Source organism: Acinonyx jubatus, chromosome B4, assembly GCF_027475565.1.
Source record: "Acinonyx jubatus isolate Ajub_Pintada_27869175 chromosome B4, VMU_Ajub_asm_v1.0, whole genome shotgun sequence".
Taxonomy (NCBI): Eukaryota; Metazoa; Chordata; class Mammalia; order Carnivora; family Felidae; genus Acinonyx; species Acinonyx jubatus.
Window position 1 is genome coordinate 76110273 of NC_069387.1, and position 24314 is coordinate 76134586.

Consider the following 24314-nt stretch of genomic DNA (forward strand, 5'->3'; position numbering starts at 1 on the left):
ATTTCTAATATTTTATTTATATTTTTAATAAACTAATTCCTTTCTTAAAAGTTTATTTATTTTGAGAAAGAGAGCACCAGTGGGGGAGGGGCAGAGAAAGAGAGTGAGAGAGAGAACCTCAAGCAGGCTCCATGCTGGCAGCACAGAGCCCAATGCAGGGCTCAAACTCACGAACTGTGAGATCATGACCTGAGTCAAAGTCAAGAGTCAAATGCTTAACTACTGAGCCACCCAGGCGCCCAAAATAAATGAATTCTTTAATAGGCGATATATTCACAGGGATGGAAATTCAGGAAATAAAAAAAGCTTATGGTAACAAAGCTCCCTCTCACCCCTCTTCCCCAGTCACTCAGCTCTAGATCAGTTTTAACACTCATCTTGCAATGGTTCTCCTACTTTCACACTTCTATATTCCCAGGTAGCAATTTTTAGAACCACTTCATTTTCTTCTAAAAACACAGATGTCTAGGGCTCAAAATATAACATTCCCAGGCTGGTAAAACCTAAAATCTTAACTTTTAGAAGAAAGGAACTAAGTCTGTCTAGTTCTGTCTCCAACCCATCATTTGGTAGGACTTACTCAAAGAATCATCCTTGGACATTATACCTCTGTCAGGCTTCTCAATAAATGTGGAAGTTGAAAAATCCTGCCACAGTTCAAGCTAAAATCTGAACCTGCAGGAAAGCCACCAAGCAGGAACCCTTTGCCTCCTGACTACGGTCTGCAGTGAAGAGCTTTGGGTCACGGGGTGTGGGCACCCTTGTGATAGGAGGTCTCATCTTAGACTGGTAATCACTGTTTCCCTGAGTCCTGCATTTCACAGTTAATCTTAAGTGCTGGGAAGGGGAGGCTCTGGAAGAAAAGGGCTAATCTGCCAGAAGGACACAAAGCCTAGTTTGGTAGCCATCAAATGGCTATTTTGAACCACAGAGCTCTCTAATGTTAGGGTTTCCAAGAAATCCTTGCAACCTCCAATTAGAACAACAAAAGCTTTCTTTCTATAAGGAGCTGACCCACTGAGGTGAAGTGGCCCTGAATTAATGAAGATATTTAAAGAAAAGGAATGAAAATTCTAAAGGGGACATTTAGAATTCGGAAGGATTAGAGCACTCAAGGAGCTCTAATGGAATACACAGTTTAAGGTGCTTGCTCGGTATTTTATTGCTCCTCACATTAAGTATCTGCAGTGCTGTGAAAAGCCAAAGCATTCTAAAGAATTTTATGCCAGGTCTGTGGTTAATACTGCCCTTGCAAGCATTACTGCTATAGAAACCAAACTTGTAGCTAATCTTGGCTCATCTCAGAATTGGAAATAAGACAGGAGACAGATCTCTCTAGTTATAAATCCATTTTCATTTACAGCCTAAATTAGCAGATGGTGACTGGATCGGACCTGATTGGAGCAGGTCTCTGTGATGATACTGTTGGCTAAGGAAGCGGAGTTAAGGACAGTTTTTGTTACCACAGATGACAAGAAGGAAAATATGGTCAATTTCTGTTACTGATTTAAACCTAATTCCAGGGTGCCTGGGTGGCTCAATTGGTTAAGCGTCTGACTTCAGCTCACGTCATGATCTCATGGTTCGTGGGTTCGAGTCCCTCATCGGGCTCTGTGCTAACAGCTCAGAGCCTGGAGCCTGCTTCAGATTGTGTGTCTCCCTCTCTTTCTGCCCCTCTCCCATTCATGCTTTGTTTCTCTCTCTCTCTTTCAAAAATAAGCATTAAAAAAATTAAAATAAAAAAAATAAACTTAGTTCCAAATAAAAATCAGACAATAACACAAAGCTGTAAATTACCATCTGGCATCTTCTGTTCAGGACCCAATACCATGGTGGATGACTGAGTGTCCAAGTTCTTAGAATAGGATTCTGAAATGGAGAAAAGGAAGAGAGGAATCAGCAAGAACAAACTAAAAGTTTAGAACCAGCATTTTGTTACTCTGTACAACTGATCCCGTATTATATGAAAAGAATTAATCCTTCTACTGAATTAGATAACCTAGAAAATAATTAGTTTTCAGAGTATGATTGAGATATTTAATAAAAATATAAAAGTCTTGCTAATAAGACTTCTAAGACAAACTGAAGCAAAAGGTGTTTCAGGGAAGTAGGCAAATACTTTTTAATAAGCATCCACAGAGAGGCTGCTAGGCGATTCCCCAGTTTCTGCCCTTTGCTTCCAGATTAACTCAAATATTTAAAACCAGATTGGTCCCCCTGCCTTTTACAAGTTTTTTATTTTAATTTTTTTTAATGTTTATTTATTTTTGAGACAGAAAGAGACAGAGAATGAACACGGCAGGGTCAGAGAGAGAGGGAGACACAGAATCTGAAGCAGGTTCCAGGCTCGGAGCTGTCAGCACAGAGCCCGACGCGGGGCTCGAACTCATGAACGATGAGATCATGACCTGAGCTGAAGTCGGACGTTTAACCAACTGAGCCACCCAGGCGCCCCAAAGGACAAAGATCTGTAACCCTTTTTGATCTAGGAAATAATTTAAGCTCATGCTTCAATTTTCTGAGAAGGGGGGAGAAAAGGAGGGCCATTATTCCCCAGGCTCATATTTCCCTGAGGAGAGAGAGACTTCTCCTACGACATTTCTCATTCCCTAACCCTTCAACAACTGGGAGCAGAAACTAATCACCATGGCCTTCCCTTCTTGGGCTCTCAGGGAAAGATGAGGTACCAGGAGGAGTAGGCACAGTCTGCAGGATGCCAGAACTTCTCTCTGGCCTGCAAGGCCCAGGTGGGGGTCGGGGGACAGCGGGATGAGTGGTTGTCCCAGAGGTCCAGCATCCTGTTGGGTTAAGTTTAACTGGGGAGAGGGGAAGATGGTAGTAAGCTCATCTAGCCACAGATCTATGGAGTATTCTCCAGTCAACCCCACCAATCAGGATGATTTTTTAACATTTTGATCTGCTTATTAAGGAATTTATTTCTCAGTTGATTTCAAATTTAGGAGAAAGACAAGGCAATATTTATTGTTTTTTAAAAAAAATTTTTAATGTTTATTTCTGAGACAGAGAGAGAGCATGAGCAGGGGCGGGGCAGAGAGAGAGAGAGAGAGAGAGAGAGAGAGAGAGAGAATACAGAATCCGAAGCAGGCTCCAGGCTCCGAGCGGTCAGCACAGAGACCGACACGGGGCTCGAACTCACAAACTGCGAGATCACGACCTGAGCCAAAGTCGCCCTAAGGCAATATTTATTGTTAACCCTAACCCCCACTTAAATCCCAATAAAAACTATCCTCCTAAAAAGTTATAAAGCCTCTCCTTAGATATGTTTTACTGTATAAAGTCTTCATCTCTCTTGTCCCTTGTTCCTATCTGAACATTCCTCTACTTTCTTTTTTACATAATCTATCCACCAACATATTCTGTACCTATTTTAAAGAATTACAGAATTCAGACCTGAAGGGTTTTAGGTTTCATCTATCTTCTCGATGTAAAACATACTACCACGTACTAATTTGGAAAACATAATCTTTTACCTCTATAATCACCAATATCAAGTATTTTGTTGCAATGGACAACTAGCCATGTCCCTCCTATCAGGTTTTAAGATACCAGATGTCGAAAAACCAGCCAACAGTTGCCAGTAATACTGATGATATTCAAACCCTCTTTAGCACCTCATCTAAATGAGATTTACATAGCTGACCACTCAGAGTAGCAGTAGCCACTTGGATTCCAATCACAGCACAGCCCTTTGGCCCCATTCAGAGCCTTTTTATTTTACATAGAATTCTAAGAAGCTAGGTTATCAGGTTATCCTAACCCATCATAAATTAGGCACTGCAAATCAGCTTTGGGACTATGGCTCTTACGGGAAAAGGTTTTGGGCCACTTGGTGTGAGGTAAAGAGCCCTTCTTTATACTTTGATCAACTCTGAGAACATTATTATTACTTAAAATTATGTTATTAATATTTTATTATGTATTATGTTATTATCAAGAATAACTCAACTTTCTTCCAATGTGGCCCCACTCACCAAGAACTGACTAAATTAGATTACTTTTATAGTGATGACTGAGAGCCTCTTTAAGGCACAGAATTGTTTAATGCATCTGGTGAAATTTTCTCCCCCAAATAAGCTTTTAAATTAAATTCTGAGAACAAACAATTCAGATAGTACTGTTTTTCCCCAAGCCTACAGTCTACAAAGGTGATAAATAATTTTAGACAGAAATATTTCATGATAAAATTTTTTACAATTGTTATTTGTATTCTAAGGGACTATTCCTATACTAACTACATACAGAGCCAATAAGATACAAGAAGTCTGACCTTCTCTCTGAAATCTCAGGAATGTATTATTTTAAGAAAGGAAAAGAGATTATAGATTCCATTTTTCTCATCAAAACTTGCAGTTAACAAACTATAAGTTCCACTGTTTCCAGTGTCTACAGAACATAACGAGGGCAGGGAATAGAGAAGGTCAGTTATGCTTGGTATTTAAATCTCCATGAAAATTTAGGACTCATATGGAAGCACTGAGTTAATATTAAGACAGTTTTCCTCCCTAGGACTATGCCACCAGATCTTTAACTACATTAACAAAAAGATCAAGTTGAAATATAAGCAACCAGAATCAATCCAGCAATACTTGGTAATTATGATTAATATACCTTTGATAATATTCTAGCTCACCCTCAACCATAAAGCGTCACCTTCTTCCAAAGCCAGTAAGTTTCCTCCTGTCAAACAGCAACAACAGAAAAAATGGCACTCCTGGATACATGTACTATAAACTGTTTTATCCCATTCCTTATCAAAAGTTGTAAGAATGAGGTGCCTGGATGGCTCAGTCGGTTGAGGGTCCAACTCTTGATTTCGGCTCAGGTCATAATCCTGGGGTCGTGAGATAAAGCCCCATGTCAGGCTCCTCACTGAGCATGGAGCCTGCTTGGGATTCTCTCTCTCCCTCTACCCCTCTCCAACTTGTGTGTACCCACCCTCTCTCTCTTTCAAGACAAAAAAAGCTGTAAGAATGTTTACAAGTGGGGTGCCCGGCTGGCTCAGTCGGTAGAACAATAGAGCCATGTGACTCTTGATCTCGGGGTCATGAGTTCAAGCACCACATTGGGGTCATGAGTTCAAGCCCCACATGAGATCAAGCCCCACAGAGATTACTTTCAAGCAAATGTTTTACAAGATAAAAAGGCTAATAAAATTACATTTTCTGTCTCAAATGTTAAAAGCACCCTTTGACCCAGCAATTCTGTTTCTAAGAATGTATCCTAAAGAAACAGTCATACAAGGAAGTATGTGCAAGGAAATTTCCTGTAACGCTGTTTGTAGTATCAATAGACTAAAAACAACCTTGATATCAGTCAAAGACTGGTTAAATAGACTATGTACATTCACAGGATAGAATGCCATGCAGCTATTATAATAGAGCATATCTAACTATACTGATAGGAGACAATCTCCAAGATATATTTTCAAGTAAAAAATCCAATTTATAGACAGTATGGAATCATTTATATGGCAAGAAGAAAAAAAGAGGAGGGGGGCGCCTGGGTGGCGCAGTCGGTTAAGCGTCCGACTTCAGCCAGGTCACGATCTCGCGGTCCGGGAGTTCGAGCCCCGCGTCGGGCTCTGGGCTGATGGCTCAGAGCCTGGAGCCTGTTTCCGAGTCTGTGTCTCCCTCTCTCTCTGCCCCTCCCCCGTTCATGCTCTGTCTCTCTCTGTCCCAAAAATAAATAAACGTTGAAAAAAAATAATAATAAAAAAATAAAAAGAAAAAAAGAGGAGGGATGATAATATACATACGTACATGTATGGACTATCTCTCAAGGACATACCAAAAACTAATAATGCTGTCCCCAAGATGAAGGAGTAGGGAAGTACAAACAAGGTCAGGTGAAAGGAAGACCTCTCACTGAATATACACCATATACCATTTTGCACTTAAAAAAAAAATCATTTTGTCATGTACTTGTACCATTTATTTATTTTTTAATGCAAAAGTCCTATGGATTCACTCAGCTTCCAAACAAATACTTTCAGAATGTGTGGATGAACTCTGTCTGACAAAACTTCTGTAATGGATAATCAGAGATCTGCAGCTGTCCAGCTGGCAGGCATATAATATACTATCTTAAGCTTAACTTATTACTACTTTGTCTTAGTGCCCAAACAGCCATGCTCTGAAATGATGAATTGGGAATTTCACTTGAATGCAAAAATTAGAAGCTGCCTTGTCAGGAGTTTCCTGACTCCTTAATTTGGGTATCCCCCCAAACACATACTAGCCATAATCAATTCTGAACATCTAATTAACATTATCTCATGTGTTCTCTTAGCATTCACAAGAACTCTGGAAGAACAGTTAATTTTTTAAAGAACAATTTAGATAGCCCAAATCTGTTTTTAAATTGCCCCCAAGAAAGTTGAAATACTGAATGTTAAAAAACATGTAAGTTAAGGGGCGCCTGGGTGGCTCAGCTGGTTAAATATCTGACTCTTGGTTTCAGCTCAGGTCATGATCTCATGGTTCCTGAGATGGAACCGGCCATAAGTTGGGCTCCACACTGACAGTGCGGAGCCTGCTTGGGATTCTCTCTCTTTCTCCCTCTCTCTCTGACCCTCCCCTGCTGGTGCACAAACTCCCTCTCTCAAAATAAATAAATAAATCTGGGCACCTGGGTGCCTCAGTCAGTTAAGCATCTGACTTCAGCTCAGGTCATGATTTCACGGTTTGTGAGTTTGAGCTCTACGCTGACAGCTCAGAGCCTGGAGCCTGCTTCGGATTCTGTGTCTCCCTCTCTCTCTGGACCTCGCCTGCTCCCACTCCTCACTTGCTCTCTCTCTCTCAAAAATAAACAAACATAAATAAATACATACATACAAACTATTTCACCGATTTCAGAGTAGTGTTCAATATTGCAAAAGTCTCCCTAAAATTAATTGTAAAGTTTAGAGAGTAATGTTTTTGAACATTCTTCTAATTCATCCCTTTTTACCTCCCCTCCCCTCCCCTATATAAATAAAATCGAAGACAGCATTAAGAAGGCAACAAACTCTCATAGAGGGAACCAAAAGCGTTTATATGGAAGCAACTGGCTAAATAAATGTGAACAGGAATGTTTAAAGTTGACTGGCAAAATTCACAAGGTAGTCAGGAATCGCTTTTGCAAAGCATGGAAGGACTGAACATCCCCACCCTGATTTATTTTTTATTTTTTTATTTTTATTTTTTTAATTTTTTAAAAATGTTTATTTCGGAGAGAGAGAGACAGAGCATGAGAAGGGGAGGGGCAGAGAGAGAGGGAGACACAGAATCTGAAGCAGGCTCCAGGCTCTGAGCTGTCAGCACAGAGCGTGACGTGGGGCTCGAACCCACAAACCGAGATCATGACCTGAGCTGAAGTCGATGCTCAACTGACTGAGCAACCTAGGCGCTCCTCCCACCCTGATTTAGACCACAGGTGCTGCCCCAAGACCCCCACCAAAGCCTATGTAAGGAGTAACATAACATAGCATAACATAGCACCTAGAGGGTATTATGCTAAGTGAAATATGTCAAAGAGGGAAAGACAAATACCATATGATTTCACTTATATGTGGAATCTAAAAAGCAAAACAAACAAATGAACAATCTCTTAAATACAGAGACCAAACGGATGGTTACCTGAGTGGAGGTGTGAGGGAAGATGGGCAAAATAGGTAACGGGGATTAAGAGGTACAAACTTCCAGATGGCTGGGTGAGTCAGTCCATTAAGCATCTGACTTCATCTCAGGTCATGATCTCATGGTTTCTGAGTTCAAGTCCTGCACTGGTGAGCTTGAGCCCTGCTTAGGGTGAGCCCCAATTCTCTCCCTCCCTCTCTCTCTGCCCCTCGCTCACTTGCGCCCTCTCTCTCTCTCTCTCTCTCTCTCAAAAAAAAAAAGAAGTACAAACTTCCAATTTTAAAATAAATAAGTCATGGAAATGAAAAGGAAAGCATAGGGAATATAGTCAACAATACTGTAATAACATTTCACGGTGGCAAATGGGAACTCCATGTACCATGGGAAGTGTCCCATAATGTACAGAACTGTCAAATCACTATGTTGTACACCTGACTCTAATGTAACATTATATGTCAACTATGATAATTAATTTTTTTTAACGTTTATTCATTTTTGAGACAGAGAGAGACAGAGCATGAATGGGGGAAGGTCAGAGAGAGAGGGAGACACAGAATCCGAAACAGGCTCCAGGCTCCGAGCTGTCAGCACAGAGCCTGACGCAGGGCTCGAACTCACGGACCGCGAGATCATGACCTGAGCCGAAGTTGGACACCCAACCAACTGAGCCACCCAGGCGCCCTGATAATTAATTTTTAAAAAGCCTTGTGAATTTCTAAATTATTCTTGAGGATACAAAGTTTAGAATTTTTTAAATTTAGATGTAAGTGCCTCCTATTTTTCTGTTATGAAAATGAATTTGATAGAAAATGATAAAATGAAGAAAAGACAGGTTGAGACTGATTACACCTACTTCTGTGAAGGAAAAGTGAAAAGTCCCTGTGGTGTTAGTTTAAGAAAAGGCCTGAAAACTCTAATCCTCACTACCTAAGTAGAGAATGTCTTCATATTACAATGTCTTCAGCCAAAGCCACAGAAACACACCCAGTTCACAAAGTACAAACAGTACTCCTATTGTACAATGTGCTTAATACGCATCAGGGCTTCTGTATGTGTGTGTCTCTTTCTCACTCTGGCACGATGGCCATTAAGATACCAGTGTGGACTGTTTTTCATTTTACTGACTTTGTATACTGTAGTAATAATCTCAAAATTGGGATAATCTTGCTTAGTCTCCCAGAGAACCACAATTTCAACTCAGCATCAAGTTTGCTGTTTCTCACGTGAGCTGGACTTCTGAGAATCTGTTTTACAGTTGAAAGAAAAACATGACATTGAGAACACTGAATGATAAAAAAAAAAAGAAGAAAAAAAATGTTAAGCAGCAAGGAGAGAGGGAGTAAGAAATGGGGAGAAAGATAATGAAACTGGCTGCCTGGGTGTCAAAGATGATAACAGCTGGGAGAAATGTGGCCAGGCTGTCCAGAAGTACTGATCTTTCAAAAAATATATCACTCATCAACCAGAGACTTCAGAATTAGAAGGACCTGATACCTACTAGACAGAACACTTTCTCTGCTCATTGCTGAGGGTTAACCAGCTTTCAAACCTCTATGCTCACAAGTCAGGGTCCCTGAAGTCTTACCTCTAGAGACTGTAGCTGGGTCTCTGTTCCTCCCAATTCTCACACAGAGAGCTTCCTCTGATTTCTTCCTAACCAGAAGTAAACAGCAGTGCATTTCCCTTTGGGGGAACCAACCTGGCCTCCCAGCCTGACGCATCTATCTTGCAACTCTACGCTCTGTGAACAATTTCAAACACCCCTTTATATTGAAATAAGAAGGTCAGTATTAAATAAGCCTATACCCACTCATGCCTCAGAAAAAATGTTTTGCCCTCACACTTGCATGAGTCATTTTCCTCTGGCAAATGTAAAGAATGATTATTACTAGACTACATTCAATTCATTCATTCCAATGACACATTCTGGCCCCTCGGACGTAGCCTGGCCTTAACAATTTGAGTACATATTTTCCTCAACACGTCTTTTCTTAAAGTAAAGAAAAATTATATGTACAGACAAATAACACTTACTACAAGATTCTCCAGCTGCACACCTGCCTCCTTCTGCTCTTTGGAACTTGTTTAAAATTTTAATAATTAACTTGCAGCCTTCTCCTTTCATTACCTAGGGGTTTTAGCAGTCACTTGATTACTAGCGATTAATGGGACCAAAACAAAAATAACCCAAACAAGATCACCTACCAGCAATAAGCATAAAGACAAGACTAAGAACCCCAACTTCCCAATTCAAGGTTTTACTGGAAACTTTGGTCTTCACATTAAAAAATATAAGTGACTTCAGCCTTAAAATTAAAAGTGGAAGAGGAACTAGATGATAAGTATATTTTCTATCATTCCTGGCCAACTATTTTATATTCCATTCCCATTTTATTATAGTTTATAATACAAACAATGTTGTATGTTATCCATGATGTCCCTGATGATGTCTGAAGGGTCTTTCTTTGTGTCTCCAGGGGTCTAGCTTTTCCAAAGCCTTATATTCTGCACATTCAAATGCTCCCTGCCTTCTTTTCCAAAATATTTTATTCAGACCACAGAGACTCAGATGGTAAGGATGACAACAACATTAGAGCAAAAGGCTTCCTTTTCTGCCTTAAACACTCAACTCTTTGAAGATGCCACTCCCTTTCCTCCTTACTCAAGCACAAGTAAAGAGGTTTCGAGAAGACACCGTCCTCTACCCTCACCAAACCCACATCCAACTTTCAACCCTACAGAAGTACTAAATTGTCTCATTCCAAAGCTAAATAACTGAACGTATACCATCCATACTTCAGTCAAATCGGGACAGCATACTCTTTTTCACAAATTCGGAGTTTCTCATTTTGTGATTATGCTATGTGTGTAAACAGCAGCTTTCATGGAAGGGGAGAATTGGAAGACAAAACAGTCTTCCATTAGTGCTTTCCAGATAACACCGTGAGAACTTAGGAGAGACTTTTAGGGGCACCTGGGTGGCCCTAAAATCAAGTGTCTGACTCTCGATTTCAGCTCAGGTCACGATCTCACAGTTCGTGAATTTGGGCCCTGCATCGGGCTCTGGAGTAGAGCCTGCTTGGGATTCTGTCTCCCTCTCTCTCTCTCTCTCTGTCCCTCTCCCCTCTCAAACAAATAAACATTAAAAAGAAATTTTAAAAAAAGAGACTTTTAAGCTCATGGAAAGGGTATAAATCTGTCAGCAGACTATATTTATGTGCATGGGGAGGAGACAAGGAACAAAGACACCTTTCACTCCACAGCACCCACCCAAAAGATGCTACTTTATGGATACTGTTCTCTAACCTCTAACCTTGACGTCACTGAGTCAAAACTGAAGTAAAACTGCTTAGTAGTTGCTCTGTAGAGTAATCCAAGGAACCACTGCGGATTTCCTAACAGTAAAGTAAGATTAGATTCATACCAAGCTTCCCCATTCATTAACAAGAAGTGTTGCCAGGCTGCCCAGAAATTCCCCTCCGAAGTCCCACAGCCATCCCGGAAACATGAGAAACCAAGTATACTGCAATCATGGCCTTTTTGGTAGTGGATCCAAAATAAACCGTGCCTGGGCCAAGACTGTCAATGAAGTATTTTCCAATGAAAAACTAAACAGCCCAAAAAGTTCTGAGGCTTCGTTTACTCAACACAGCTATCACAGCCATACCTAGTAGAGTGATAGTTTCCAACCTTATTTAATGATACAGTAAACACCCAGTAGGAAGCCTCTAATCACCCGGAATTATACTATACCTTCAGGTCAACGTTAACACCAGGGATGGAAAACAAAGGGCCTAAGGATTCATTCACAATAGGCTCACACGATTCTGAGCAAAGGGTAAGTTATAAGATCAGAATTCTTTAGACGCGACTCTTTAGCGGAAAGAAGGCACGTGTAAGTAATAAAAATTCCTAGGCGCCAAGAACTAAGCACTTCATCTGTATCAACTTATTTTATACTCACTAACAACCCTGTAAGATTTATATTATCAATTCTCATTTTAAGTTCCTGGAGACAAATGAACCAGGAGGCTAAGCAACTTGCTCAAAGGTTTACACAGCCAAGAAGTGGTGCAAACTGGTGGGCCTTCCATTCACAGGAGTCACGGTCAACAGTGTCCCCCCGGTTTCACCGATATTCACTAAAATAATGGCCAGCCAAAGTTTCTGGAAGCCCATTTGCCCTTGCTTCTCCTTCCACAGAATTTCTGCTTTTGCCTTCCACTTTAAAAATATGCCGCGTTCCCTTAACTTCGCAGCACTCTTCTGAAAGCAACAGACAATATGAAAATATGCTCATTTTACACACAGGAAAACTCAAGCCCAGGTTCCTCAACTTCTTCCCTAATGATGCTCTTTGAAATCGTCTGGTACATGAGTCGGGGAATTGGGGCGCGGGGGAGGGGGGGAGTGGAAAGGAATCCAAAGACGGAATATCGCAGCTTTAAAAGCAGGGATACAAGAAACCGAACAGTCGGAGAGCATCCACCCCACTTCCATACCGTGTGCCCCCTATAAAAGTACCTGGAGCCAGGAAGCGGCACAAAGAGCCCTAAAACCAATCTACACGCGAGTACTCAGCGGCCTGCCCAGGCCCTTCACTCGAAGGCGCTCCATGGATGTCGGCTGCACTAAAGTGATCTTTATTGTTGAAGAGGAGCGGCGGGAGGCCCAGGGAACGGGCGCGGCCCCAGGGCTCCGCAGATAAGAAGGCGGCTGCGGGGACCTTGCCCTGTGCCCGTCGCCTCCTCCGCGGCGTGAAGCGGGTCAGCGCACCCTGGATCACGGGTTCCGGCGCGGCGGCAGGTCCAGCCGGGGGTTCGGCCATTTCGCCTAGGCCGCGGCGGGGAAGGGACGAGGCCCCCACAACCTCAGGCGTTCGCTCCCTGCCCCCACCCCCCGCCCCCCTCTCTGTCTTCCTTCGAATAAGGCGGCTCTGTCTGGCCCCCCCGCGCCTCAGACCCTCCCTGCCCGCACCGCCCCTCGCCGTCCCGCATGGCGCCCCGCGTGCCCCATACTGGCCCCGGCGCCTGCTCCCTGGCCCACCCCCGCGCCCTCCCGGCCGGCCTGGGGAAACTGGTGCGGCCGCGTGACCCCTGACCTCGCCCGCCGGTGGCCTTACCGGTTCCGCAGCCACCAGACAGGATGCCCTCGCGCTGGCCGCTCCATATCCCGGGAGCTAGCGCCAAGCCGGCCAACCCCCTACACGCCCCGCGATTGGCCGATAGGACCGCAGTTGCACATTCCTATTGGCTGGACTCCTCTTATTCCCGGTAGCTGCCGGCGCGCGTGGCCAGCTGAGGGCGTCCCGAGGGTCCGCCCACCCCAGGGTCAGGCTGGAGGCGGGGCCACGACGGCCTGGGCTGGAGCTGTTTCTCGCCCAGCCATTGCGAGCGCATTGCGAGCGTATGGTTGTCGGGGCTCCGGCGGTCCTGCGCCCAGTCCCGGGTCAGATCAATTTCCTACCTCAGTTAGCCGCTGCCTCACATTAGATACTGGCAGTCAAGCCCCTTTTTTTTCTGGAGACTTTGTTCAGCGAGGTACAGCTCCACTCCATAAAGTTTAGCCAACCTGGCAGGACCATATGCTCTCGTCCCCAGAGCCACACCATAGTATCTGCTGCTTCACCGAAAGCAACCCACACCCGGGAGGAATCGCGAGACATCAGCTAGTACAGCCAGTTCCACCGCATCAGATGCCCCACTCCCAAGCCTCTGTGATGAATTGTTTTCCTCCATCCTACCCGGCTGGTTCGCTTCTTCCCCCAAGCTTTATCTCTGCCTACCTAAAAGCGATCCCGCCCCAGCCCCAACCTCACAACGCCAGCCTTTCCCTGAAGATGATAGCCAGACTAGTGGTGCTTTAGAGGGAAGAAAAATTGTCTGACGAGCCACCCTCATTTTCTACAATGCCCTTTAGAGCTTCCAGTAACATTCTTAGACACCCCCCTACAGCTTACGTTGAAGATAACCAGGCTTATCTAACCAAATTGTAGGCTTAGGAAAAGAAGCATAAACCCCTCCAACTTCTTTCTCCACGTAAAAAAACTGCTAGGAGAAAATTTTATTAGATTGTAAAAAGAGTCCAAGAGAGGAGGAAGGAGAATGAACTGCAAAAAGAAAACTCCAAATCAAGTACAAAGTAAAAATCTCAGGGACAAAAAAACTGGGCTGAGTATCCTCAGTTACTCTGGTACAGGCTGGTTTCCATACAGAACTTCCCCTAGAGAGAAAAAGAAAATGCACAAATTAGTTCTGAGAATCTCTCTCCAACACCTCTGGGTAGTTTTCAGAAAGGTTTGATGAAGTCCTTCCAGACCAGAACCTTTCCTGTGGGAACTTCTGCTGCAACTAGAAAGTAAAATGGCTGGAGCCATTCATGTCCCCCTAACGGGTCTGCTCAGCTAAGCAACCTCTTTGGGCTTCCGCATGGTTGCTGGCTACTTACTGAGCTCACAGTGTGGAGCTTCATCCTTCTTAGGTTGCTTCTTCATTGTGCAGGCTGGATTTGACTTTTCCGAGTGTCGGCTCCTGCCTGTATATATGCAGACAAGTGCGCCTCCCTGGTTAGATAAGGGCACTTGGGCTGCTCTGAGCAACACCACGTTGGTAAAGACACTGCCGGGAATTTCAAGAGGCAAACCACACCCTTCAAAGCATAATCAAATTTCATCTTTGACCTGCCATGAAAAGGGAAGCATCGTATATCTGCCACTCCCGGATATTAATGAACAATTAATTGAGTTTGAAAACGTGTATTCTAAGATTTCGTCTTTGATCCACCGGGCAGGAGCTGGAGGCCAATCTGTGAGTGGCAGTGGATGAAAGGGGTGGAGTCAAAGGAATTGCTTTCCTTCAGGATGCCACTCCCCTTGGTGTGAAGCTAGTTAGGGCACTTGTACCACGGCAGCATGTGCACAAGGACTCTGCTCCCATAAGGTGTTAGCTGAAACCAATTAACCCCAAGCCTGACAGTCCACTAGTATTTTCCATAGGTACGTGCAGCACTGATGCAATTATGAGGAGTCTCACGGTGTGGGTAAAAGCACCGCCCAGTCTGTCCCTTGGGATCTGAGGGACCCGCTGGCTCAGGCGGTCCACTGGTCAATCAGTGATCCACAGGCTGACAACAAAGACATGCAAACCCAGGACTGGGGCATCTGCTGGAAAAGAAAAAGAAAAAACAAAAACGAAAACCTGAGACTGTAAAAAAATCCAGAGCAAGCCCAGAATTTCTCAATCTGGGAGAAGGAGAATTGAAAGAATGAGGAAATCATGCCTCTGGCAAATAGTTTAGTAGGCCAGCTGGAGGCAGAGGTGGAAAGGAGACATGGGGGCGGGGCAAGTAAGAAGAGTGAAGTGGGATACTGGGAGGAAGAAGTTCCTGCCTTCAGAAACTTTTCTCATAGTTTTAAAGAAAATCTGCTTAATACCACAAAAACATATGCAAATAAGTGCGACAGAAAGAAATGTCTTAGAATGGAAAAGAAAGAAAAGAGTAATGGATTCATATTGGTCAAAGTAGGCTTCTAGCAGGTGGCTCTGCTTCCTATTCAGAACAACTGTAGGGTCAGAAGATCTACAAATCTCTTTCCCGGATCCCAGATGAAGATCTCTTTGTTCCAGGGCACGCACAAATACTAAAAGTCGTATCATTACAATGTGCCCTGCTCCTTGTCCTTGTGCTACCTCAGACAAGTTCCCCAATGCAGAGCTGCCTTAGATTGAGTGGGGCACCAATTTGTCCCCCTTCCCAGGAAAATATGTACACACGAAATCATCCCTGAACTAAAATGTTGGAGGAAGAAGCCCTATTTTGGTTTAGGAGTTCCAAAAACAGGAATGGATTTTACAGTGAGACTCTACCATAGCTCCTGTTTCGTTTACTCAACAGTTCCCCTGGTATATACACTCCACTCATGCCTTCCAGGTCCGCGATTCTCACTGACATTAATTGCATTCTTATTATGTATCCGTATCAGACACCACATATAACATGTCACAAACATGAGCTAGGCTTTGAACACAGATCTGTTCTTGAAGAACCAGCGCTCAACTACATACCATTCTGCCTCTGTTGTGTACACCTAAAACAATTCCCTTTCATTCAACTCCAGCTCAAAAAAACGATCTCTTGTAAATTCCCTGAATATCCCACATTACCACAGTAGCCAACTCGTTTCTGGGTAGATGTTAATATGTGTTTGTGTCGCGCGTGCCCTTTATCGAAATAGGAGACTTTTCCTTCCATGCTTTACCTTTGACCCACCCTCCAAGTATTCTTTTTCATGCTTTTGTTTTCCCTGAAACAGCTGCTAGGAATTAACTCCTCCCACCCCTCCCCTTCCTTACCTGGAAAACTCGTTAGTATCATTTAAGCTTCCCTTAAAATATCCCCCTCCGTGATGCATTCCCTGCCTCCTCCAGGCTCCATTAGCCCTCTATTCTGTCTTTGACCCAAGCAATTTTTTTTGCTCTACTCTAGCACTGGCTCATTCTGTATATACCTATTAAGAATCTACTGTGTGCCAGGCATAGATGGGGTGATACAGATATAAACACAAATAAGATAAGCACAGCCTCTTACAGGGTTATTGTTTTGGTGCATCCCTTCTCCCACTAACTTGTTAGCTTCTCAATACGGGTGATTATCTTATCTTTGTACACCTGCTAACAAAGGCCAGCTATATGGGAGGTGTTTCATAAACGGATTAGCCCACTTTTTAATATGTTATGGCTGACATACTGCCTGACAAGGCAATACAGAATAATAATTAGGATATGTTTATATTAATGTATCTATTTCCAAAGTTGAGTCTTACTACCCTAAAAACATTCCTCCCTCGAATCTGCTAGCCTTGTAAAGCTATTGCTGTGATAAATGTTGGAATGCACAGGCAGGATACCCCTTGAGAATAAAGGACTTATGACCCCAGCTGTTGAAGTGGGCACACTGCTGGCAGATGGCCCTCAGCTGTCACGTCATGCCTCTTTCTTAGGCAGCCCACACGGAATGACTGATGTATGTAGGAGCGTAAAGATTCATCCCTCTCACCCCAACCAGGAACAGCTCTGAAAGTCAGCTGAGCCTTCGTCCTGCCTCACAGCCCGACTTCTCCTTCTGTGCAGATTTGCTTCCCTTACCTTCGTGGGTAAGGGAAGGTACCCTTACCTTACCTTACCTTTATTAGGAAGTTCCTAATAAACCTAGTGCTTCCTAATAAACCTAGTGCTTCCAACACAGAGTTGGCTTCCCTTCTTACTTCTTCTTGTTGTAAAACCCAAAATCAAGGTCTCTGAAAAAGTGACCAGCACTTACTCTGCTTCCTGAACACTCCTTTATTTTTCCACCCTTTGTGATCTACCCCGGTAATTACTTTCTTGTTAGCTAAATAACATCATCATTGGCCATCTATGGTCAGAACCCACAGACTCTTGAGCTCTTACCACATTTGAAATGTCATACCACTCCTCTTCCTTCCAACTCTGTTTCTTTGGATTCCATCATACTGTGCTCTCTGGGCAGTTCTATTTGGATCGCGCTTCCTCTACTTTCTTCAACTGCTACTTTTCTTCTTCTTCCTACTCCTTAAATGTTGGCATTCCTTAGGTTCAACGCTTGGTCCTCTAATTCTACACAATCCCTACAACTTCAGTGTAACAATACCGGGACCCACCCAGCATTAGAGACACTATGGGACAGCTTGGAATAACGGAAAGAGCAACCTCTTAAGAGTAACACGGACCTGGATTTGAGGTCTAGCCAGCTGGGAAACTATGGGTACGCTCTTAAATCTTTGTGTTGATAGGGTATGATAAGTGGGTATGATACTAACCTCTGAAGGATATTCTATCGTTTGTTCCCCAAATGCACCAATGTTCTTTCTTGCCTCCCCACCTTTTCACATGCTGTGCTCCTGCTGGAACATTCTTGCTCTACACATCTTTCAGCTGGGCCTATTCCTACTCACCACTGAGGTCTCACTTTAAATGCTTCTTCCTCCAAAAGCCTTCCACGAGCCCAAGTGTCTGAGTAAGGCATGTTTTCTATGTAGTCCTATGATATACTATACTGTATTCTTCCCTTTCCCATAACACTGAATTGCTTTTGTGGTTTGTATTTCTCCTTGAGAGCCAGACCTTTATCATGTTCACCGGTGTGTCCTTGGGGAGGAGTCCCAGGCTGTGATAGCATCCCTTCACAGCCATGCCACCATTTCACCTTCTTGACAATGATTCCCAAAGGCCATTACTCTCTGTACCCTCTTTCCCTGAGCTACACCTGCCTCTTGGACTTTCTCCTCGCATGTCCAGCTAGAAAGTCAGCATTACTATATCCCCAACTATCCTCCTTTCTCTTCCAACCAGGTTGTTCTTACAATTTCCTTATATTCCCAGTTTCTAGGACTTGAAAACTGAAGGTTATCATGGATTTCTCATCTTCCCTTACATAAAATAATGGTAATTATGTAGCCTACCTGCGCAAGGTCAGTTGTCCCCTTCTATTTCAACTGCTACCTTCCTGCTTAGGCCCCCATAGCTCTGACCTCCACATCCTCAATTTCCTCCTGATCAATCTATTTCTCTTCCCCACTTAGAAACTTCCTATAGCCTACAGAGTAAAGAAGGAAAGAGGAGATCACATCAACTGAGTGCCATTTCATGCCACGTGGAGGATATTTTACACACATTACCACATTAAATACAGAATAGACTTTTCATCTGGCATTCAAGATCCCCCACACCATGGTTCCAGCCCTCCTTCCACCTCATCTTCCACCTCTCCACCACGCAAACCTTTCCTTTCAGTTGAATTTCCTATTTTCTTTCCCCTACACACCCTGGGTTTGCCTGACCCTGTGCTTTTGGCTCCTTTTGTTACCTCCATTCACAGTTCTAGTCTCCATTTTTTTAATCCTTTTTATCAAAATTTGTTTTTAAATTTGCTTATTTGGGGGAGGGAGAGCACGAGAAGGGGAGGGGCAGAGAGAGGGAGAGGGAAAGAAAGAATCCAAGGAGGCTCCAAGCTGCCAACACAGAGCCTGATGTAGGGCTCGATCCCACAAACCGTGAGATCGTGACCTGAGTCAACATCAAGAGTTGAACATTCAACCAACTGAGTCACCCACGTGTCCCTCTAGTATCCATTTTTCAAGGCTCAACTCAAATACCACCTGCTCCCTTAAAGCCTTTCCTGATTCTCACGGGATATGACTTCTGCTGCTCCAGAATCTTTGTGAGGGCTTTTTTTTTTTTTTTTTTGGCTCAAATTTTTCCTTTTATTAATTATTTGAGCTTATTCTCTAATTTTTGCCAGTAGAGTATGAGCTTCATAAAGATAGCTGTACATACATTATTTTTTTATTGTTCACTGCACCTAGTAATATACTTAGCACATCCTTTAGCACTCAATAAACATTTGTGATCTTGAACTTTAGCTTGGATTTGACTTTACATATATATGACCTGTAAAAGTGTTTTTTCAAACTGAGTCTCAATCCATCTTACTGAATGATGAGGTCAATTTAGTGGGTCACAATCCGAATTTTTAAAAAATGAAATAGGTTGGGGCACCTAGGTGGCTCAGTCGGTTGAGTGTCTGACTTTGGCTCAGGTCATGATCTTACGGTTTGTGAGTTCAAGCCCCGCGTCAGGCTCTGTGCTGACAGCTCAGAGCCTGGAGCCTGCTTCGGAGTCTGTGTCTCCCTCTCTGTCTGTCCCCCCCGCCCCCCACCTCAAGAATAAGTAAACATTAAAAAAAATTTTTTTAATGAAATAGGAAATATCAAAGAATGTTATAAGTACTAAGGTAGGTATTGCTTTGTAAAACTTTAATGATGTGTGTGTGGCTTCTTACCATAGCAGTCAAAAAAAGGTGGAAAAGCACCACTTTAATACATATGCATTATTTCAGTCAGCTGATTACAAGCTCCTTGATGACAGAAAGCAGATCTGACCAACTCTAACCTTACGATCAGTGAGAGCCAACCCCCTACTCCTGAACCTCACTCATTCCAGAAAGCTGCCCTAGGAATTAAAAGAGGGACTCAAGGCAAACAGCAAGGTCCTATTAAGTGAGCTTCTCCTCTGTTAAGAGAGACAAAAAATAAATAAATTCATGAAGAAATTCTACAAATACTTAAGAAAGCAGATGGAAAACTATAGACCAGGCCTTGGATTTAGCACCAGAAGACCCACATTAGAGTTCTCGCTCTGCTGTTCACTGTGTGATGCTGAATGAATTGCTTGATTTCTTGAGCTTCAGTTTTAACCAATTCAAAGAACAACATAGGGGCGCCTGGGTGGCGCAGTCGGTTAAGCGTCCGACTTCAGCCAGGTCACGATCTCGCGTTCCGAGAGTTCGAGCCTGGAGCCTGTTTCCGATTCTGTGTCTTCCTCTCTCTCTGCCCCTCCCCCGTTCATGCTCTGTCTCTCTCTGTCCCAAAAATAAATAAACGTTGAAAAAAAAATAATTAAAAAAAATAAAAGAACAACATATACCCCGCCTCACATAACTGTATTAAAATTAAATTTTATATACACACGAAATTATTTTGTAAACTATAAAAATGTTCAAAAGTTTTAGATAAAAACCTGCATGTGTCATTCAGTAAAAAAGGGAAAACTGATGGGGCACAAATTATACAGCTAAATGGGCACGAGGTGTGATTTTCATTTTGTTTTTTGATGGTCAGTGACACCCAGAAACCCATTCAGACTGGTGTGCTCAAAGGGAACTGAATCATTCACATAAGTGGGAAATCCAATGGCACATCTAGCTTGAAGCAGGGCTGGATGAGGACTCAGATAATATTGCCAAGCTACTGTCCACCTGTCTTTATCTCTCTCTCTCTCTCTCTCTCTCTCTCTCTTTCTCCTCTGTATCCATCCTAGAATGATTTTATTCTCAAGCAAGTTCTCCTTGCATGGGGGAACAATGGCCACCATCTGCTCTGGGCCAATGTCATCCTCACAGCTTGGAGTATCTCTTTCCCTATTGTTCCGGCAAAAGTGTTGGGGAGGGCTCTGTCTGATAACCTAGCTTGGGTCATGAACCAAGTCCCAAGCTGAAAACAGTGCCCAGGGGTGCCTGGGACACAAGCTGACCATTAGAGCTAGGGGGTGTGGTCAGCCCTACTGGAGTCATCTGAACTGAAAAAGAGATTGGTAGGGAGTCTTCTCCAGGAGTCAGAGATTCAGAATGACCAAGTTTCTAAAGCTGAATAGGATTAGTTTAGAAAGACTTCATGCTTCCTTCTGTTTAGCTTCACCATAGAACAGCAGAGGAATGTTTGTTCCATTTCATTTCATTTATTTAATAAACATAGCACCGAGGATCTACTATGTGCAAGTGCTGTTCAAGGCACTGGAATATTGTAATGATCAAGATATACAAATGTCCTGCTCTCAGAGAACTTACATTCTGTGGGGGAGACCAATAATAAACAAGTCAATAAATATAAGTGAGAAAGTAATAAATTCTATTAAAAAATAAATTTGAGGGGCGCCTGGGTGGCTCAGTCGGTTAAGCGTCTGACTTCGGCTCAGGTCATGATCTCACGGTCCGTGAGTTCAAGCCCCGCGTCGGGCTCTGTGCTGACAGCTCAGAGCCTGGAGCCTGCTTCGGATTCTGTGTCTCCCTCTCTCTCTGACCCTCTCCCGTTCATGCCCTGTCTCTCTCTGTCTCAAAAATGAATAAACATTAAAAAATAAATTTGAAAGGTAAGGTAAGGAGCAGCAAGAGCCAGAGGTGAGAGGTAAGGATTATTTGACAAAGGATGGTTAGAGAAGACATCACTGGGTGACTTTGAAGCAGAAATCTGACCAGAGTGAGAAAGCAAACCACATGATTAGCACCTGGGAAAGAACTTCCAGGCAGAGGGACCAGCAAGTGCAAAGATCCTGAGACAGAGCCAATAACTTCCCCCGGAGCAATACATGTACACTTATTAACATATATTTGCATGTGTATGTGATCATGTTAATTATTTTTCTACATTAAATCAATGACTTTTAGGACAGTGATACTAAACTGCAAAATCCTGGGGCGCCTGGGTGGTTCAGTCGGTTAAGCGTCCGACTTCGGCTCAGGTCATGATCTCGCGGTTTGTGGGTTCGGGCCCCGCATAGGGCTCTGTGCTGACAGCTTGAAGCCTGAAGCCTGCTTCGGATTCTTGTCTTCCCCCTCTCTGCTCCTCCCCTGCTCATGCTCTGTGTCTCTCTGTCTCTCAATAATAAATAAACGTTAAAAAAAATTTAACTGCAAAATCCATAAAGTCTTTCTACTATTGATTCTTCTAAGTAAGATATTTATGAATCTTGTTGAGTGTGCACAGGTGCCTAGACTTGAGCAGGGACTTCCTTTGCCCAATAGAAACTGAACCCAGCAGAAGCTCACTAAATGGTGCTGGTGGGATAACGAGCCATGCAGCACAGTGAATACCAAGACTGATGGGACAGAGATCCTGGGTGACCCAACTAAAGCTGGGTGGGAAGAATTTCCTTCTAGGGATTTTCTTACCTCTGTCCTTTTGCTCTAATTGCCGTGGACGTGCCAGGCGGCACAAAGTGGCTCCTGAGGGTGGTTCCTGCTGCTGCTGGGTAAAGGTCCCTTATCCAAAGCCAAGGACTAACACAAAGGAAAAATTCCTCTGATCTCAATCCTTAGCAAGGGTTATGTCACCTGAAAGAGAAAAGCTTGGGGTGGGGTACGTGTGTGTGAAGGGTGGAAGGGAGTGAGTGAAGTCAGAAAGCAAGAGATCCGCCCTCCCTAATTGATTGGTGACAGTTTCCCTGACCTTGGAACCCCTATAACCCATCCCTACTTGGCACTGTTTTTCATCCAGTGATGCCCTTATCCTTAAATTGCACTACTTCTGGCATGTTTGATGTTCTTTACTACCCCCAGTAGCTAGATTGGCCTACTTTTAATTGTCAGATGGATAGGTCCTTTGCTTATCTGTTTATATTCATTTTCATAGAGTATGAATTCTTAGACAATGTTCAGGAAAAGCATATTCTAAATGTAGCTCAGTGTCTACCTTAATTGCTCATTACAAACAGGCACTCATAAAGGCTTTTTGATGATGATTATGACTGCAGTGATTACACTGGAAATCAAAGGCTACCTGTTATAATTTTGGACTGCTGCTCCTCTGGAATGCTAACCTCCTCTTTTACAAGTCTTCTCTCACAAACTGGTTTCCACTGGACTCCACTTGAACCCTTCCCATTTGATGGCCAAGAGACCTATGTTTTAATCTCAGATCCACCAAAAACTTCTGTGTGTCTCTTACATGCCTTAGTTTCACAGTTTTCTAGTGCAAGATGGAAGAAGCTCACAGGACTTGCAAGTAGAAACAAGAGGTAAAATTAAAAAGTAGATACGGTAGATGCGGAAGGGCTTCAAGAGTAGGACGTGAGGAGCCTGTCAGAAGCTTCTCCTTCAGGGCCAGCCCTCTGAGACACTCTTCTTTCTCCCTGTAGACACACTTCTTCTTCCAGGATCCTCAGGTTCCTGGTCTGAAGGAGGAACCATCCTTGCACATCATCTTTCGCGGAGTTTCCTCCTGATGACCCTCTTGACCTCATTTTTGCTGCTTGCTTCTTCCTTACAGGCCTTCAAACTGATACTTTTCTAAGCCTGGAGGTCATTTATATCCTCATTCTGTTCTTGCTAAGAGAAAGACTTGGAGGAGGGGGTAAGACACCTAGAGTGCCAGAAAACAATGACTGGAATGAGAAATGTGCTGGAGTCAAACGGTGAGCCCCGCAAGCTTCAGAAGACAGAAAAAGAACAGGCAAAAATAAACTCCAGGTGAATTAAAGACCTGAAATGGTAAAACAAAATGAAATAAAACCTTCAAAATCATCTGAAAAAATATAAATATCTTTATGATCCTAAGATAGAATTTAAAAAGCCAAATTATGAAAAAGCAGAAGTTATAATAGCCAGTTTTGATAAAGCTGACTGTAACAAATCTGTAACAAATACTAAAAACTCATATACAAATATATATATGTATATATATATATACATGAGTTCATATATATATGTGTGTGTGTGTGTATATATATATATATATATATACACACATATATATATATACATCGTGAGTTCAAGCCCCACATTGGGTATGGCACCTACAAAAAAAATTATATATATATATATGTGATATATATATGTGATATATATATCATATATATCACATATATATATAATATATATATCACATATATATATAATTTTTTTTGTAGGTGCCATACCCAATGTGGGGCTTGAACTCATGATCCTGAGATGAAGAGTGACATGCTCCACCAACTGAGCCAGCTGGCAGCCCCTCTAAAAGTATTTTAAACAAGGTCAAAATACAAGTAACGGATGGGGAGATAGGGAGAAGGTATCTGCAATGTACATGCATATCAGAAAAAGATTGGTATTTAGCATCTGTAAAGGCTTCCTATAAACCAATAACAATAAAAAAGAAGATAAACAACCCAGTGGGAAGATAGACATAAGGTATGAATACCCAATTACCAGAAGACATTCAAACAATGGTACATATAAAAATCTATTCTACCTCTCCAGTATCCAGGAAAATGCAAAGTAAACTGACAAAGAGTTTCATCGCACATCTACTGGATTAGCAATAATCTAAAAGTCTGACCATTTTAAGTG

At 42.9% G+C, this 24314-nt stretch overlaps 1 protein-coding gene across 10 annotated transcripts in view; it reads right to left on the minus strand.

Annotated features, from left to right (window-relative positions):
* Positions 1-23536, minus strand: part of SLC11A2 (solute carrier family 11 member 2) — a 42712-nt gene extending 19176 nt beyond the window's left edge. For 7 of the 10 annotated variants that reach the window (XM_053226237.1, XM_053226239.1, XM_053226238.1 and 4 more), the window contains exon 1: positions 1798-1869. In XM_053226237.1, coding sequence (XP_053082212.1) covers positions 1798-1831 — 34 coding nt within the window. In that variant the 5' untranslated portion in view covers positions 1832-1869. Of the gene's footprint in view, positions 1-1797; positions 1870-12161; positions 12301-12759; positions 12971-14084; positions 14800-18114; positions 18249-22157 lie in introns of those variants that run through there. The other 3 variants (XM_027036141.2, XM_027036142.2, XM_027036143.2) reach the window with 3 other exon arrangements.
* Between the last annotated feature and the right edge of the window lie 778 nt (positions 23537-24314).